Source organism: Crotalus tigris, unplaced genomic scaffold (genome assembly GCF_016545835.1).
Source record: "Crotalus tigris isolate CLP2741 ecotype Arizona unplaced genomic scaffold, ASM1654583v1 scf7180000023608.1681014, whole genome shotgun sequence".
NCBI classification, from domain to species: domain Eukaryota; kingdom Metazoa; phylum Chordata; class Lepidosauria; order Squamata; family Viperidae; genus Crotalus; species Crotalus tigris.
In genome coordinates, this window is record NW_024100075.1 from 710946 (window position 1) to 730376 (window position 19431).

The following is a 19431-nucleotide window of genomic DNA, read 5'->3' on the forward strand; positions in this document are numbered from 1 at the left end:
GGTTGGGGAAGGGAATTCTTTTGTAAAATCTAAAAAATTTTAATAATAAAAAAAGAAATATCTAAATTGCTTTGGCTTTCATTCCAACAGGCTATGGGAACTGCTGCAATAGCACTTACTTAGTTTTCCATAAGTACTTTGGGAATTTTTAAAGAAAAATATATTAAGTTTAAATATATGACTTAGGAGGAAAAAGAAGTTATTTACTGGCTGATTCTCCACAGCCCTCTCATTGGGCCTTCAGATTTAGATTTAGATTTAGTTTAGATTCTTCAATGCACTGACACCCATGTTCTGAGCCTCTACATATTATGCAGGAAACTGGAGGAGGAAGAAGCATAGGGTACATTTGGTACTTTGAGTTATTTATAAAAAATAAATAGATGGAATAATAATAATAATAAAATATCCTAGCAGAGTATAACTTCTGGATAAGCAGATCCATATAAACATTTATGGAGATTTTCAGTCATCCAGGTTATCCGAAAGGTGCTTTTTTGAAGAGGCAACTGGACGTTCTTGTTTTTTTTTTTTAAGATGTTTTACTTCTCACCCAAGAAGCTTCTTAGGCTCTGACTGGATGGTGGGGAATGGAAGGATTTATACTCCTTGCAGACAATGAAAAAGCACCTTTGGGGCAGATCCATGTAGTTTCCTTGACATAATGTACAAATGCTTCAATCCCATCTTCTTCTGGAATGTTTTTCTCTTATCTCAGCCGAGCCCTGCAATTTCCCAGTGGTCTCCATCCAGGATTCCTCCTACTTAACTTTTCAAAATTAGTCAAAGTCTGCTAGGCTACCTTTACTATCAGTCTTTGGATAGTGTAGCACTATTTTTAATAATTTAATTTTAATATTTTATGCATTAAAATTACGATGAGTAGCTGGTGGTCTTCCCACAAACTGTAGAATAGGTTTATTAAGATAGCTCGTGTCATGGTTCCGACTAATGAAACACTTCAAAGAACTTCCAGGCATTGTTTATCCTAAAAAGTATTTGTGCAACAAAGTGTCGGCAAAGCATGGAGGGATGCCAAGATCTGAATTCTCCTCCCTTCGGCACATAGTATCTGGCAAATTCCCACTTCCAAGTAGCAGTCATAATTACGTTCTCCAATCAGTTTGAAGGGCAAATCTTCTCTTCCACAACGTGCCATTTCTTATCTTATTAAAAACAACTGGGGGAAACATTCTCCCCCCCCCCAGCATCTTTTAATTCTATGAGCAAAGCAAATATTGCCTCTCTATATTGTCAAAGCAAAAAACATCCCATGTTTGCAGCGTTGACAGCTAGAAATTATGTTGCAATAGTGTATTTCTGCTTCTAGTACACCAAGGAGACTGCGACTGTTTAAAGGGCTACTCCCAGGAAGTTTAGTCATGAACACATCCGGATTACTTTCCTGCCCTTGTAATCCCTTCCTTCTTCTCTAGCTGATCTACTCCCAGGAAGTTTAGTCATGAACACATCCGGATTGGCCCTTGTAATCCCTTCCTTCTTCTCTAGCCAATGATCTCTGTTGCCTTTGGAAGGGTGGCGTGTCAGGAAGCTAAAATGAACGTTTTGCTTCTTCTAGCATTTATTGCAGCTTTGTCAGCCTTTCTGCCCAGTGAGACGTCTCCGGTAATTGCCCTAGCAGCCCAGAACTCTACTTTTTCCAGGTACAACCATCATATGTTTCTCTCTGTCCTGTTCTATTTCCTGCAGGTGCCACAGGTGAGATTGATAGTCAGTTTTCTGAGGCTCCCTTGGTTGAGACCTTGTTGTATAAATACTTAGAAGTTCTGGTGATAGAACTGACTGGTGCCTTTAGCACCCTGAAGACACCTAGCTATAAAATGATGTGCTGTCTAGTTGGGATTCTCCATCTCAGTGTCCTGACAGGACTGCTGTTTTCTGTGAAGCTGTATCATTGCATTGAGTGGGGGAGTGCTCCCTCCAAAAATCTGGCAGGATGAAAAACTTAATCAAGTTACTACTTTCCCACTCTGACTGATACAAGCTGGCAGGATGATTCCTTCCTATTGCTTGGATTGCTGTTCTTGTTCTTTTCTAATATGGAAGGTAGCTTTCAGTTTTTCCAAAGATTTCTTAACTACACTGTTTGCAGAGAGACACAGAAATTCTCCTGAACAACAGAAAAATAATACAAATTCAGTGGAAGCCAGAGTGGGAGGCAAAATTAAAGTCTTATTTTTGGTAGCATTTATAAACCAACTCAGAGTCATAAATAGCATCTATAATTTCAGATTCTCCTAAATCATTCATAAGGTTAGAGTGAGATTATGCACTTTTCTAGAATCTATTACTTAAAAGACACATTTATCTTTTCTTTACTGAATTCCTTTTAATCCTCTTTCTGTTTGTTTCTTCTTTTTTACCACATATATCTATTAGCTTAATACTTGAGTCAGGGATTCATCTGAGTTCACAGGCAAGAGTTGCACTGTCTGACTAGAAAAATGTCTACTTCTCTATTTTCTTCTAATTTTTTTTTAAAATTAGCATTCACAGTACCTAATATATGTAGTCTAATATGATTCCTTAGGCAATACTGATGCATTCCGAAGACTGAGTAGGCAGTTAATGTAAAATAAAAAACTACACAGTAAGATTGTCTATGTGAAACAAGGGGAATATTATTAAGTAGTGTCATTAGTCTTTATTCATAAATTATTCAATATTAATATGAATAGTTTTTAATTAATTTTAATTTAATTGCAGTTTCATCTCAATTCAGATCACATTTTTGTTCTGGGCCTACCTTTTTTGCAGTGGGGTCTTAAACAAAGACCACTTTCTTGGGGGAATAAGCAAATCGTATTCCTCTGCACACCTTCAACTTTTGTCTTTAGGAATCTGTAATTATCTTTATTCAGTAGCTTCCGTTACTGTATTAGACTTGGCATCCACCTGACTTTTCCTGATCTTCTGCCTCTCCTTCTTCACATGGAAATGAGAGCTGCTTCTATAGAAAATGAGCAGGACTGTATAGCAGTGTCCCCCTTTTCACAATCATCACCAACGCAGATGTTCTTATTTTTGGAATTACATGTGAATCTGGAAGTGGGGTTCATAGTTCCCTTATTTTTTGCCCATTAGGTTCTGTAAATTATATTCCTTAAAGCAAATAGAATAATTGTTCAAGTAGAGTAAAAAATAGTTACATAAGTGGGATGTTTTGGTCAACTCATTATCTAGGAGTTAATCTATGGTTTATTGTACTATATTTGTTCTCTAGGCTAAGAAACATGGAAAGCCTTCCTGCAGTAAGAAACACCTTTGCCTTCAACTTCTTCAAGACGCTTCGTGCAAAAGATTCTACCAAGAACTTGGTTTTTTCTCCATTGAGTATGTCTTCTGCGCTGCTAATGGTCTCGTTGGGTGCCAGAGGTAACACAGAAGCTCAGATGCTAAAGGTATGTCAAGATACATTTTATTATACATAATCACCCTTGCTAGCTGATTATGAGAACATTTTATTTATTTATTAAGTTTATGCAATGCCCATTTTGCAATCTTGCAACTTTGAGTGGCTAATCTATCGTCTAGTCTAAAAAGTTCCAAGCACACCTATTGACTCAACCTGGCTACAGTCCTAAGATGTTGCTATTTATGCAATTGCCAAGTGTCTGATTAGCTTTTGAAAAATGCAACAAGCGCAAGAGATGCCATTGTTATTGGGATTCTCTGCTCCCAATTCTCATTCAGATTTGGGATTCTGTTTGCAGGAGGATGGGAGCAGCTCCTATTTGCTTGGAATGTAAACAGCATGCATAGGACGTCTGATAGGGATTCAGGCCTCTGTGCTTGACTTCTTTAAAGCAGGGCTTTTCAACCAGTGGTACATTGGCACCTGGCAGATGGTACGCGACCATCCTAGAAAAGTGGTAGCGGGGGAGGGGAATGAGCTGAACCGGTGGCAGCACCGCACAAGCCTGAGCGAGAGATGGCTGGAGCTGCAGGGCTGTCAGGGCTCAGTGGAAGTGCCAGGATCAGTGCTGCTTTCCAGCTGGTTGGCGCTTCTTCGGGGCTGTCAGGGCTCAGTGGAAGCATCAGGATCAGCGACAGGCTCCAGCTGAAAGCAACACTGATCCTGGTGCTTCTGCTGAACCCAGAAGAAGCGCTGATCAGCTGGAATGTTGCAGCATCTCCAGGATCTTTTTTTTTTTATTGAAAATTTTTACAGTTTTACAATAAAATACTCCCCCCTCCTACCCCCCCCCATCACCCTCCACCCTCCTTCCCAGAGCTGAATACAGGGTTAAAAAAAACAAAAAAGAAACATACAACTTAAATAAACATCAAGCAATTATAAATACATCCAAGAACAAAGTTTTAAATACTTTAACTCCAATACATAAAGACAAAACAAAAGTTCTAATCATTACCCTTAAACATAGATTATTCAAAAGCTAAGTAATACTTTCTAATCTCATATTTATTCTGTATAAAATTCACCCATCTTTTCCACACCGAAATATATTTCTCTTGCGATTGGTCTTTCAGATAAGCCGAAATTTTTGCCATTTCAGATAAATAAGAAACTTTAAAAAACCATTCTTCTAAAGTAGGCAAAGAATTCTTCTTCCAATATGCAGCATCTCCAGGATCTTGTGATTTACATTCAGATGCTTGGCAACTGATTCATATTTATGACAGTCACAGTGTCCCAGGGTCATGTGAAGTGACCAAAACCTGCTGCAACCATCCAGCAGATAGGGGGAATAAAAACCAAACACCCCCACCCCACCCCCACTGCCAATCCTCAACAGAAATGCTCACAACAATGAAAACCTCGGACAGGAGGAAGAGCGCCGCCGGGCGTCTTGCTCAGCTGTGGCTTGCGGGACACTTTTTTCAGTGCTATTGTAACTTTGAACAGTCACTAAGCAAACTGTTGTAAACTGTCGAGGACTACCTGTACTTTATCACTTTTTTTTTTTTTGATCATCAAGTTGGTCATCAAGTTGACACCTTGCCATTCTGGCAATTGCTAATTATAGAAAATATATTATTTGGGACAAATCCTTAACTTGAAGTCCCAGGGTCTGAAAATTCATTTTGGTGGATCCTAAAGATATCCTTCAGCACAATTACCAAAAATCAGAAGGACAATTTATTAATATGCTGAGATAGGAAAAACATACCACCTCCAGTATAAGTCCTAAAATTGACATCATTTTTTTTTAAATAAAAGGAATTTCGAACTTGGGGAGTGGGGAGATGGACATAGACTCTTGGTCCTGGCACATGTTTGTGCTTCAATCCAGGATACCCATAGCATTCATTTATTTCATTATGAATTGTTATGAATTAAAAACAGGTCTAATACAATAAAAAACAAAAGAAAATAATACAGGCTTACCCAAAAATATCCACTCAAGGTGCATGCTCCCTAACTTGAAACATAGGGACAAAATAGTTTTTCAAGGGCCAATTAAAGGATGGGGAACTTCAATCTCTGAAATGGTTTCAGAGAGCAAATATCATGACAGAGAAGGCAAAACATGGCAATGTTTTAAAGATGGGAATTGTAGCAGCTACAAAAGTATTCCTTCTGATACATACACACACATACACACACACACACACACAAAGACATTATTTTAGATTGCTAACAACGAATAAAGGGAGGACTGGGATAGCTATTTCGAGTTTCTTAACTCTCTTCAGCCAGACTTACTCTTCTGAGATTCGAACCTGGGATGTGTGCATGTTAGGCAGCTTGTCTGTACATTATCTATATATTCATGGAGGGGTTGGCTCTTTGTGATTTAAAAACCCTCTTTTCCAAGTGAAGGACATTTCTGAAAATCCTCCATCTCTCTTGCTTGTCAGTCAAATTTATTTTCAAAGGAGATCAATGACTAGGACTTTTGGGGACTTCCAGTTTTGTGCCAAAGTGCATGGCCATAGGATAGTAGAGTTCCGCTTTCCATGACCAGTTTTTCCCTGCCAGGGGGACCCTAAATGGGTCTGAAGTTGCCCCGAAGAAGTGACCGAGAAGGAGGGGCACCCTGTGAATCACAAAACAATGGCGGTCATTCCATTCGATCTGGGGGAAGCCCTCTGACCTGCCAGGAGAAAAGCTACCTGTACATCAGTGTCTAGCCCAAGCTACTTGCAGCTGAAGTCCAAGAGCACGAACCAGAACATCGGTGAACAGCATGCTTGGAACTGTGAGAGTATCAATCTTCTTTCTTCTACCTTTTAACTGAATCCTTCGGAAAGACCCCCAAAGCAAGAAAACCTCCAAAAGTGAAGGGAGGGGACTTCACCCCCACTCCCTCATAGACGGGAGCCACGAATTAATACTAAGGGAGAAAGAAATATATTGAAATTAAATTTTAAATACTACAGTTTGGATAAATCTAGAAACTAATAAAACTATTAAGACTATACCTTAAAGGGCTTCAATGAAATTATAAAAAAAATATATAACAATAATAACTATTGTCTGAAAAAAACTGGAAAATAACAACTACTGACACCTAGTAGAGAACCAGAGCACAGAACATTAACAATAAATGACTGAGAAATTGGCAAGGTGCCTAGAAACAAAGAATAATCTGTTCCCTTGAACTTTAATAACCTTCAAGAAGACAGCTGGGAACAAAAAAAGAGCTTTGTTTAAACAAATAAGATTAAAAAGTGTCTGAAAGAAAAATACATGGACTGTTGTCTAAACTTAAGAATTGTTTACAAAAAAAGAAAAACTTCAGCTCTTGGATAATCTTTTAGAGGAAAAATTGCAGGAAGGACTTAAGGTGGCTAAACATACTGAATTGCAACTCTGACAGATTGATAATTGACCCCTGAAGAAAAAAACCTGTTACAAAATACTGCTTTCACTGAGGCCTTAATAATTGGAAATATATTGAACTACAAAAACCATATATAAAGATAAGAGCTATATGAGATTGGGTTGTGCAACTCTGAGACTGATAAGTTGGATAACTAATTCAGAGACTAAAATATTGATGAAAGACTATTTGAAGGGGGGAGACAACATGGATATAATACACTTATCAAAAAATGACAGGACACCACACTCAATATTTACCCCTGAAAGATCTAGCCTGGAACATCAAAGACCTCCAGAAGCAATATTTCCAGGCAAGACAAATACTTTCCAGGAGGAAATGTACATAATGTTACAACAGGTACAAATGACAATAGCTTTAAACCATAAGGAAATCAGAAACAACTTTGACGACATAAATAAGCACATCTAATTTAAAGCTACAATCAAAAAGCACCCAGAAAATGACTGAACGAACAAAGTGAATGAATAAACAAATCAGATAATAGAACACATGATAATAGATAATAGAAGAACATGATCAAATCAACAAAGCTACAAACAATTTAATACAAATACAAAAAAATGTATAAGACTTTGACATAACAACAACAATGGAATGGACTATAGAATTTCCAGGTGAATCATCAGAGTTTGGGAGACAGAAAGTATATATTTTACCTATTCTATCTTCTTTACTCTCAACAAAACTTACAAAAACTGAAGGTTAGCAAAATATATCAACTTGGAAAGCTACTCGGCAAAAGAAGAAGGCTAGAGACAGATTCAAAAGATTAGACTCGCCCTGCCAGATGGAGTATTACATGAGCAAACACTTGTTTGAATATGGTTAAAAGAATAGAGAACTTTGAACATAAAGGGACCCTACAATAAGAGGAATAAGAGATTTAAGTAGTATAGTATGTTTTACAATATATGAAATGTAAAAATATTGAGATGATGTAATTTTTATAAAAACAAGTGACATATAAGCTGTTCAGAAAGGATGTTATACGTAGCTGCTATAAGACAGGTAAGAAATACAGTACAAACATGAAAAAATGTTTATATTTAATAATTTATACTTTGCAAATATTAAGAATTATATCTATTTAAGGTTGAAGAAAAAGAATACAATTGGGAAAAGGAAAGATCAAAGAAATATATTATTAATTAATATACTAATTATGGAATTATCAAAATTAATCATTATTGACTGAATTAATTATTATTGGTTTTTTTTTTTCAAATATATAAACCAAGACAATACACTGTACACCAGGCACTGGAGATTGTTATTGTAAAGAAAACAATAAAATATTTTTTAAAAAATTGACTAGGATTTTCAAACATGGAAAAGTCCAAACATGGACAAGTAAAGTCAAGACAATTTTTAGGGACTTTATGGACACCTATGCTTTCCTTGGCTACAGTAGGGAATCGGTTGCCTTAAAGGAAGGATTTTTTTTAAAAAAAATTCAGCCTACTCTGTAAGTAGGCTGAAGTGTTTGGGGTTCAAACACTACCCAAATATTAACTACGTCCAACTCTGCTTGGCTTTTATTATCTATACATCTGTTTGGCTTTCAACTTTAAAAGTTACACATCTGCAGGTAATCCTTCAAAAAATTTAGCTCCAAAATATATAGAGATCATTTGTAATGTGCAAGGTTTTGTCATTGTTGTATTACATTTTGAATTGATTTTGAACATAATTTGATTATCCATATATCATCTTATAGGTGCTATCTGTATCCAAAGATGGAGAGGTTCAGCAAAGATTTGAGAAGCTCATTTCTGAAATCAACAAACCAGGCGCCAATTATAGCCTCAGTCTAGCCAACCACCTCTTTGGAGAAGCATCCTATGTTTTTCTTGAAGTAAGTAACATGCATATTGGAGAACTGGCTAGAAACAACCATAAGTGCTCTGTTTGTTCCAACGTTTGCCTTCAGGGGTAGGCAACCTTGGCTCTTTTATGACTCGTGGACTTCAACTCCCAGAATTCCTGAGCCAGCCAAGCTGGCTCAGGAATTCTGGGAGTTGAAGTCCACGAGTCATAAAAGAGCCAAGGTTGCCTACCCCTGGCCTGTATTATTCTGGGAGTTGAAGTCCACGAGTCATAAAAGAGCCAAGGTTGCCTACTCCAGCCTATATCATTGGAATTGCAGTTTAGCTCTGAAAAAGTACCTAATACTCCTATAGCTTTACTTTGGCCAACTGAATTAACTGAAGGGGGAAATAAAAGTCTAGCTGCTTTTAGTGAGAATGTTACAGGAACACCCAGTAAGATTTTAGCATTCTAAATATAGAACTTTCAAATAAAAGTCATAAATAGAACTATGTGATCCATAATTGCCAGATATATTCTTGAATAAACTAAGTTATCTTGGGATAATTCCATAACAGTTCCTAATATCTGATATACTATTTCTAAGCTGTATTAACTATCCAATGGCCTGGCTGTTTCTAAGGTGTATTCAGTGTAATAAATAATGTTTTCAGAGTGTTAGTTCACAGAAGCATGGAACAAAATCAGTTCTTGCTCTTTTGTGTTGCTTCCATTACTGAGATGTCATTGTTTTTTTAAGTCATTTATAGAATCCATTCAGAAATTCTACCATGCAGGTCTGGAGAAACTTAACTTTAAGCATGCTGCAGAATATTCACGAAGACATATAAATGCCTGGGTAGAAGAAAAAACCACAGGTGAGAATGATAATAGAGTTAATTATTAGTTGCATTAAGAAAGACATGCAATATTGTGCATGCATGTGTGAGAGAGAGACAAGGCAGGCAGACCCACCATATTTATTAACCTTTATTTGCTACATAAGTGTCCATCAAACCTCTGATGAAATTCTAGCCAAGAATAGAGGCTTGATTCTATTGATGGACACATCTGAGCATATTTCAGTTATTTAACTTGCCTGTTGTTTAACTTGTTTATGTGTGGTAACCTTACTAAATAATGACATAAGATGGGTGACTATATAAACGTTAAGGTAGGGAAGATGGATGGATGTTGAACCGGCCCTGAGGAAGCAAAAGCTGTATTTCATCTTCAGTCGGAGAAGCTCTCTGGTGACCATCTTGAGCTCCTGAAGGAGACTCAAGATAAGAATCTAATAATTAAATTAAAATGTCTTTATTTTGGCTTACCTACAAACACTAGGCCACTCAGGTATGAACTAAATCATATTCCTGATGAATATACAGTAGAGGTGACAAATAGATTTAAGGAATTAGATCTGATAGACAGAGTGCCTGAAGAACTATGGATGGAAGTTTGCAACATTGTACAGGAGGTAGCAACTAAAACCATCCCAAAGAAAAAGAAATACAAGAAAGCAAAATGGCTGTCTGAGGAAGCTTTGCAAATAGCTGAGGAAAGAAGGGAAGCGAAAGGCAAAGGAGAAAGAGAAAGATACACCCAATTGAATGCAGAATTCCAGAGAGTAGCTAGAAGAGATAAGAATGCCTTCTTAAATGAACAGTGCAAAGAAATAGAAGAAAACAACAGAATAGGGAGGACCAGAGATCTCTTCAAGAAAATTGGAGATATGAAGGGAACGTTTCATGCAAAGATGGGCATGATAAAGGACCAAAATGGCAGAGACCTAACAGAGGCAGAAGAGATTAAGAAGAGATGGCAAAACTACACAGAAGAACTATACAAGAATGAGCTTAACATCCCAGATAACCACAATGAGATGGTCATTGACCTCGAACCAGACATCCTAGAATGTGAAGTGAAATGGGCCTTAGAAAATCTGAGCAACAACAAAGCTAGTGGAGGTGACAGTATTCCAGCTGAGCTATTCAAAATCTTAAAAGACGATGCAGTAAAAGTGCTACACTCAATTTGCCAGCAAATCTGGAAAACTCAACAGTGGCCACCGGATTGGAAAAGGTCAGTTTACATTCCAATTCCAAAGAAAGGCAATGCCAAAGAATGTTCAAACTATCGCACCATTGCACTCATTTCACATGCTAGTAAAGTTATGCTTAAAATCCTACAAGCTAGACTCCAGCAGTATGTGGATCGAGAACTACTAGAAGTACAGGCAGGATTTCGAAGAGGCAGAGGAACTAAAGATCAAATTGCCAACATACGCTGGATCATGGAGAAAGCTAGGGAGTTCCAGAAAAACATCTACTTCTGCTTCATTGACTATGCAAAAGCCTTTGATTGTGTGGATCACAACAAATTGTGGCAAGTTCTTAAATAGATGGGAGTACCAGACCATCTCATTTGTCTCTTGAGAAATCTATATGCGGGTCAAGAAGCAACAGTGAGAACTGAACACGGAACCACTGATTGGTTCAAAATTGGAAAAGGAGTCTGGCAAGGCTGTATACTGTCGCCCTGCCTATTTATTTATTTATTTATTATTTATTTACAAATATTTATATGCCGCCCAATCCCAAAGGACTCAGGGCGGCGTACAAAGTTAAAAACAGTCGTAAAACAATAAAATAATCCAGTCATACCACGAGTGCTTATATGCTAGAGCACTTATATGCAGAGCACATCATGAGAAAGACAGGGCTAGATGAATCAAAAGTTGGAATTAAGATTGCCGGGAGAAATATCATCAACCTCAGATATGCATATGATACCACTTTAATCGCAGAAAGTGAAGAGGAACTAAAGAGCCTCTTGATGCGGGTGAAGAAGGAGAGTGCAAAAGTTGGCTTGAAACTCAACATTAAGAAAACCAAAATCATGGCATCCGGTCCTCTCAATTCCTGGCAAATAGATGGGGAAGAAATGGAGGTAGTGACAGATTTTATTTTTCTGGGCTCCAAGATTAGCTCAGATAGGGACTGCAGCCAAGAAATTAAAAGACGCTTGCTCCTGGGGAGGAAAGCTATGGCAAATCTAGACAGCATACTAAAAAGCAGAGAAGACTCCTGCGAGTCCCTTGGACTGCAAAGCGATCCAACCTGTCAGTCCTAGGAGAGATCAACCCTGACTGCTCTTTAGAAGGCCAGATCCTGAAGTTGAAACTCAAATACTTTGGCCACCTAATGAGAAGGAAGGACTCACTGGAGAAGGGCCTAATGCTGGGAAAGATTGAGGGCAATAGAAGACGGGGACAACAGAGAATGAGATGGCTGGATGGAGTCACTGAAGCAGTAGGTGTGAACTTAAGTGGACTCCAGAAGATGGTAGAGGACAGGAAGACTTGGAGGAACATTGTCCATGGGGTCGCGATGGGTCGGACACGACTTCGCAATTAACAACAACAACAAACATGACCGAGAGAAAGAGAGAGAGAGAGAGAGAGAGAGAGAGAGAGAGAGAAAGAGAGATGTTGAGAAATAATAAATCTTACAAGTGGATTCCTAAGACTTTTGTGCAACATTATGCCTATAAAAGTATCTGTCAATTAAAGCAGTTTTTTTTTACACTCTCAAAAGGTAAAATTCAGAATCTGCTTGCTCCAAGAATAATTAATTCACTTACAAAACTGGTTTTGGTGAATGCTATCTATTTCACGGGAAACTGGGCAAATAAGTTCAACAAAGATCACACACAGGAAAAGCCATTCCAGATTAACAAGGTATTTATTTATTAACCAGGTAAAAGAGGCATTCTGAGTATTTTAAATTGCATTATTTTGCATATATCTGAAGCAAGTGTGGGATTAATTTGAAACATTCCTGTAACAAAGAAATTGGTTAATTCTTACATTTTTATTGATCTTCATGGAAATAGAGGAATCATGAAGATCAGTCATCTTGAGACATTCAGGTTCTGTCTGTAGACATTCAGACTTGTGTGTAGAAATTCAGACTTTTCAGTCATTGAAACTTTTTATGTAGGGATTTCTAGTCCAGCACCAGTCCCACTAATTCTATGTGATTAACCACAATAACTAGGGAGTAGTTGTGATTAGCAAATATATTTGCTGAGTAGGGTTCTCTTATGTATTATCACCTAGAAGTATTCGATGGAAGAATAGGCACAATATGTTTCTATGTTGTATCCACAAAGGAGGCTAGTTTTGATATTACAAACATCTGTTCATTTTAGAAAATGGCTGATTAAAATCACAGACCTGTGTTTCATTGCATTCTTTTGCTCACAGAATTGATAATTCTTTAGGTATCATTTTTCTAAAAGTCATAAGTTTTGCTTTTTAAATCTAATCCTTAATACTCTAAAATTATTCCAATTCTATGAAAAGTAAATTATCACTATGTGTAAAGATTGGAAAATTTGGTGGATGGCACAGATATGATACAGTAAATGCTCATATACATTATAAACACTCAATATAGTTTGATTCAAAAGGTCAAATCAAAAGATGAAAGATTTAGTCAGAGGGGAAAAAACCCCAACACTAAATACATGATGGCATTATTTGTATTGTCTATTTATTTGAAATATTTCTTCTAATCTAGATTTTCTTCACTTGTAGAATGAAACCAAAACAGTGCAGATGATGTTCAGCAAAGGGAAGTACAACATGACCTACATATCGGACTATCGGACTTTAATTCTTGAGATTCCATATGCTGTTGAAGACTTGAACATGTTGATTTTGCTTCCTGATAAGATTGAAGATAATTCTACTGGGTTGGAAAAGGTGAAGTATTTTCATGAAACAATTTAAAACCCTGGTCCATCTGAAAATATCTCTGATACTAGCTGTATGCTGTCCTTTTGAATATTGAAGCTTGGTTTTCTGCAATTATAATTAGTGCTATTGGACTGACTTTTGATTTTCCCTTGTTTTGAAAAGATGCAAAAAAAATAGTCTAAAGAACACAGCTAATACATTTATATCTCAACTATTGTATACACAACGTGATTCCATCGATAGTTGATGTGTACAAGGCAATTGATAAATTTGCCAATAATATACGGTATTTCTTATGACATTATTAAGAGGCAAAGAGTTAAGATTCAGTTTTCGATTCTTCAATTTATACTGTTAAATGTTGAAATAGCTACTGAGATCTGTAGCTTGAAGAAACGAATAAACAAGTTCATATAGCTGAGGTATTTTTGCGTGGGTATGTGGATATTTGAGCCTTCAAGTCAGGCTTAACTTCTGTCAACTGTCTGGACAAATCCAGGTAGTTAATTTGGCAACATTTTCAGAAGTTGTTTGCTCTTGCCTGCTTTGTAGGGCTAAGAGGGTGTGACTAACTCCAAATCACCAAATCTAGTAATTCAAGTGATGATTTAGTGCTTTTAACCACTATAACAAACTAGGTCTCATTTTGTACTTTTCTTTTAGCAATTCTTTTAGCTTTTAGCATCAGTTTAAATTATTGGATTTTCTGGAATGAAAATTGGTATAAAATTTAATACAAAAATGAATGAATTATAAAAATATTTATCAGCAAGTGAGTTTTCTCTGATGCAATGTATATAAATTTGTCTGGACTGTTGGGTAAGCAATTCTAGAACTAGTGACTCTACCAGGTGGATCTGGCTTATCTTCCTCATGTTTGTTAATGAGTGAATTGAGTTAGAAATTGATGTACTTCGAACATAAAGCTACATTTATATTCTTCCTTTTCCTCCTGGTTCTAAGGTCTGCCCTGTTTTTGTGACTTAATTATCTTTCCTAATGTTCTATGAAATACAAGAATTTGCAACTGCTTGTAAGATTTCAGGAGTTTTCTGCAATTGTCAACATTGCATCATACTTGTGTTAAGAATGAAATTATCAGGAACATAGTGTCATATAACCACCAATTTCTTTCTCCTTTAATTCTTTTCATCTTATTTTAGCTGGAGAGAGAAATTACTTATGAGAAACTTGAAGAGTGGCTCAGTCCAGAGAAGATGATCCCAAGAGAAATAGAACTCTCCTTTCCCAAATTTAAATTGGAAGAAGAATATGATCTGAAGCCTGTTCTGAGAAGCATGGGAATGACAGATGCATTTGATGAGGACAAGGCAGACTTCTCTGGAATGTCAACTAACAATGATTTAGTCATATCTGAAGTTGTTCACAAATCATTCATAGAAGTCAATGAAGAAGGCACTGAGGCAGCTGCTGCCCCTGCTGTAGCAATGGTGGTAAAGAGTGCAGGCACTGAATTACAAATCATAGTTGACCATCCCTTCCTCTTTCTTATTAGGCAGCGATCTAGAAATAATATCCTGTTCTTTGGTAGGTATTCTTCTCCATAATGGGTGCATCCAGTATATACTGGTATAATGGCTGGCCTTTAATTCCTCATCAGATTCTTTTAAACCATGTTGTACTGAACTTTCACTATCACACTTTCGATTTCTGTAATTAGAGATAGTTCCTTCATGATACTGGATTTTAATCCTTTCTTTCCAGGATAGAATTATTTTTAATGAATTCAAGAAAATAATTTTTAGTACAGGTGTTCTGATTGGTAGATAAATCCTGCAACATTGCTTTGTTTATATAGGAATGTAGGCTGTGGGGGAGAAGTTGCTAAGCATGAATCACAACACAGATGTAACTATGTATCTGCCCAGTATACATTTCCATGCGATGATACAAGTACAGTCAACTTAGCTTTCATTGTGATATCATGTTTTGTCATTTGGGTGAACTCGTGGCTAGTTGTAGATGCCGCTGCTGAGCTTATAATAGGAAGTGTACACAGTGCTAGAATGAGTACACAGAACATATTTTTTGTGGTCATCATTTAATCAAGCAATTTGATCCTGTACAACTCAAATATCTACAAATGATATTTACCTGATATAGTTCTTATTTGGATGCAGTTTTTCATTATTCAAAATTGAAATAAAAGAGCATTTGATGATGTTGCTTTCAGATTTATTAACAGCTGGTATGGTGATAGACCCTTACATCACTATATCATGGGTCCCCAACCTCTACATCCATGACTTGGTACCAGTCCAAGATCTGTTTGGAACTGGGCCAGAAAAGCGGTGGATGAGCATGCAAGGCTTCATTTGCGCATGTCCAGGATTGAGTGCATGAACCTATCCCCTACCCTCCACCATCGCCAGTCCATGTAATCAAAAAGGTTGGGACCGCTGCTGTATATTACTCAGCTTCCATTTCACTGAACTTCATCAGTAACACCCAAATTGTATTTCAGGTAGTCCTTGACTGTAATCGAGCCTAGAATTACAGTCTTAAGTGGTTGGGTTCATAGGTCGAGGCACCATGTGACCAGATTCAGTGGTATGATAGTTATTACAATGGTCATTAAGCGAACATGCGGTTGTTAAGGAAATTCATTTTCCCCAATGGGCATTCCTCGCTGGAAACTGGAAATGAATGCTGGAAACCAGCAAAAAAAAAATTGAAAATTTTGGTCATGGGACCACAGGATGATGCAAATAGCCATAAATGTGAGTCAGTTGCCAAGTGCCCAAAATACAATCACATGACCAGAAGATGTGTGCCTGGCTGTCTTAATTCTGAAAATACATCGTAAGTAGCTCTGGGGAGGACTGTTGTACTTTCATTAAGTGACCAGTTGGAAGTTGACAACTACCTATACAGTAAAAATTGATTTGTTGGATTAATAGGATGGAATAGATATCCACCGATACCAAATGCCCGTTAAATTAACATTTTATTTTAATCATGAATAGGGCAAGGTGGATAAGAAGGCTGGCGGGTGTTGCCCCCCTCCCCTTTCTGCATCACAGCATGTCATATCCCACTGATCTATCTACCCCTCTCAAATCTTAACAACATTTAGCCTTTCTTATGCGGCTGCCACATCCTAAGGAATGACTTTTACCTGGACTCGTGTTCCAATGAGGAAGTTTGGTGTGGGGGTTAAGGCATCGGACTAGAAACCAGGAGACGAGTTCTAGTTGTGTTGTAGGCACAAAAGCAGCTGGTGACCTTGGGCCAGTCATATTCTCTCAGTCTTAAGAAGGAGGCAAAGATTTCTGAAATCTTTCCAAGAAAACTGCATGGATTAATCTGGGAGGTTGTCAAGAGTTAACACTTCTCAAAAGCACATACACACAGACACACAAAAGATCTACCAAAGAACACACTAATTGATTAAATATCTTATTGGCAGTTACATGTATAAGAGACAGTGAACAGTTAAAAAAAAGATACTTAAGTAATCGGTGTGCTCATTAATGCAAAATTTTCCCTTTGGAAGGTGGCACATGATAATTTAATCAAGGTATGCTAATTGAGCAATCTGAATTAAAATGTGTGTACAGTGCACAGTTTGTCAATATTAATTGGCTAGCTGGCTGTACACTTTCATAAAGCAGATTGCTTATTTACCTAAAAGTCATATATGGTTATAAGTAGTCTCATTTGCATAGTAACTGGATCAATATCTTCCCCTCTGCACTTAGCATGAAGATCAAGTTCGCAGCAATTAACATATCTGGCATTATTTACAAAGATGATATCAACGTCCTGTCAAAATGATTTATTGCTTTCTTTCCCCCATAATTCCTAGCCAAACAGTATGGCTAAATGAAGCTATGATAAAAGGGCAACCGTGTCTATTGTATCGTACAATGTTTGATACCAGTATTATTAAAAATATTTTTGTTTAAGGTCATTACTTTGGTTATTTGTTTATTATATTTATGGCTCTCTCTGGTCATAGTAGACTTAATGGCATAAAAAACCCCAAGAAAATGATGAGTCCTCTTTAATGACAGTGCATTTAGGTCAATGCATTGCATATTATAGGCCACCCAACCAAACAGAGGAAATACATGAACTTTTTGCTAGTCAGCTAAGGTATGTAGGAAGCACATCACAATAGTAATGGGGGACTTTAACTACCCTGACATCAATTGGGAGACAAACTCTGCACCAAGTGGAAGATCAAACAGATCCCTGACAAACCTAGCTGACAACTTTGTCTCCCAAAAAGTAGAGAAGGGAACTAGGGGATCAGTGATATTGGACTTAATTTTCACTAACAGAGATGAAACGATAGAAGGTGTTGAAGCTATATGAACCTTGAAGGGGAGTGATTATGCAATACTGGAATTCAACATTATGCAAAAACAAGCAATAGAACATAGTCAAACTAGAGTCTTGGACTTTAAAGAAGATAATTTCAATAAACTTAGAGACAGATTGGCAAGGATTCCATGAATAAGAATTCTCATGCGGAAAAACAACTCAAGAAGCTTGGGAAATTTTGAAAAGTGAGATTATAAAAGCCCACCATACCAATGAAGTAGAAAAATAAAGCTCTCAAAAGAAACCAGCATGGCTGCATAAAGACCTCTCTGATAAATTGATAAACAAAAAGGATAAATATAAAAAGTGGAAAGAGGGGCATATAACTAAGGCAGAATGTCAGCAAATAGCCCGAGCCTGCAAAGATGAAGTGAGGAAAGCTAAGGCTCAAAATGAACTAAGGCTTGCAACAAAAGCAAAAAAAAAAAAAAAAAAAGCTTATTTCAACATGTAAAAAACAAGAAAAAAATTAGGAAATGATTGGTCCATTAAGGGGAGAAGGTGGCAAGAAGGTGACAAGCAACAGGGAGAAAGCAAGACTATTTAACTTGTTTTTGCACCCATCTCTACACAAAGGAAAAAACAATCCAACCAATCAAAAACAGTACCGTAAAAAACAGAGTAGAAACACAGGTTAAGATAGACAAGAAAATGGTAAGTGAGCACCTGTCCACCTTAGAAGAGTTCAAATCACCAGGACCAAATGGATTATAACCCCAGGTTCTGAAGGAACTGGCAGATGTGATCTCAGAATCATTGAATATATCTTTCAAAGATCCTGGAGCACCGGGAAACTACCAGAGGACTGGAAAAGAGCCTGACCTCAATACCTGGGAAGATTCTGGAAAAGATAATCAAGCAACGAATCAGCAGACACCTAGAGGCAAACAAAGTCATGACCAAAAGCCAACATGGGTTTGTCAAAAACAGATCTTATTGCATTCATTAACCAGGTGACAAAATTAATGGACCAAAGGAATGCTGTGGCTATAATTTATTTGGATTCCAGTTAAGGTATTTGATAAAGTAGACCACAACCTAGTTATTCTGGATCCTGAACTGAGTTGCCTTCCAATTCAGACCCAGACAAATAATGCAACAAAATGGATTTAAACAATATTTAATCCGGGAATCCTTAACAGAAACTTACATTCCTGAAGATTCATCCAGTAGTGAACATTTGTCTATTATGTCGGTAAAATCAATAATTCCTCCATATTCACTTTGCCTGATTACATTCGATGTCCATGCATGCTGCATGGTTAGTTTGCACAAAGACAATTAAACACAACCTGGCCCGTAGCCAGGATATTCTGAGATGATGTTAGAGGCTCCTCCTACTGACCTGTTAACATGCGATAGCTGACTAGCTAAAACTACATTACCCATAAGCCATCTCTTAAGGAGACAGCGCTTAACCCGATAAATGCCAAACATTATAACATGCAGGTCTATCTACCTGATCGGTCCAGAACACTAGTACTTGAGAAGATAGAAAAATGTGGGTTAGACAGCATCACCACCAGATAGATTCGTAGCTGGTTGACCAGCCATATTCAGCGTGTAGTCCTCAATGGAACTGAATCTACATGGAGGGAAATGTGTAGTGGAGTGCCCCAGGGCTCTCTTCTGGGCACAGTGCTCTTCAACATCTTCATCAATGATTTGGATGATGGGATA

At 37.3% G+C, this 19431-nt stretch overlaps 2 protein-coding genes across 3 annotated transcripts in view; one reads left to right on the forward strand and one right to left on the reverse strand.

Moving 5' to 3' along the window:
• LOC120297249 (serpin B3-like) overlaps positions 1 to 8539 on the reverse strand; it is a 52270-nt gene extending 43731 nt beyond the window's left edge. Inside the window, exon 1 of the mRNA XM_039319681.1 lies at positions 6100 to 8539. The gene's annotated coding sequence lies outside the window, so the exon portion shown is untranslated. The remainder of the gene's footprint in view (positions 1 to 6099) is intronic.
• Positions 1503 to 15583, forward strand: LOC120297250 (serpin B6-like). Of its 2 annotated transcripts, none has more exons than XM_039319684.1 (7): positions 1503 to 1664; positions 3245 to 3422; positions 8551 to 8688; positions 9400 to 9517; positions 12236 to 12378; positions 13240 to 13407; positions 14565 to 15583. In XM_039319684.1, the coding sequence occupies exons 1-7, from the start codon at positions 1513 to 1515 to the stop codon at positions 14967 to 14969; spliced, it is 1302 nt and encodes a 433-aa protein (XP_039175618.1). In that variant the 5' UTR covers positions 1503 to 1512; the 3' UTR covers positions 14970 to 15583. The 2 variants fall into 2 exon arrangements, with proteins under 2 accessions (XP_039175618.1, XP_039175619.1); XM_039319685.1 differs by lacking the exon at positions 1503 to 1664 and adding an exon at positions 1697 to 1719.
• Positions 15584 to 19431: the final 3848 nt, after the last annotated feature.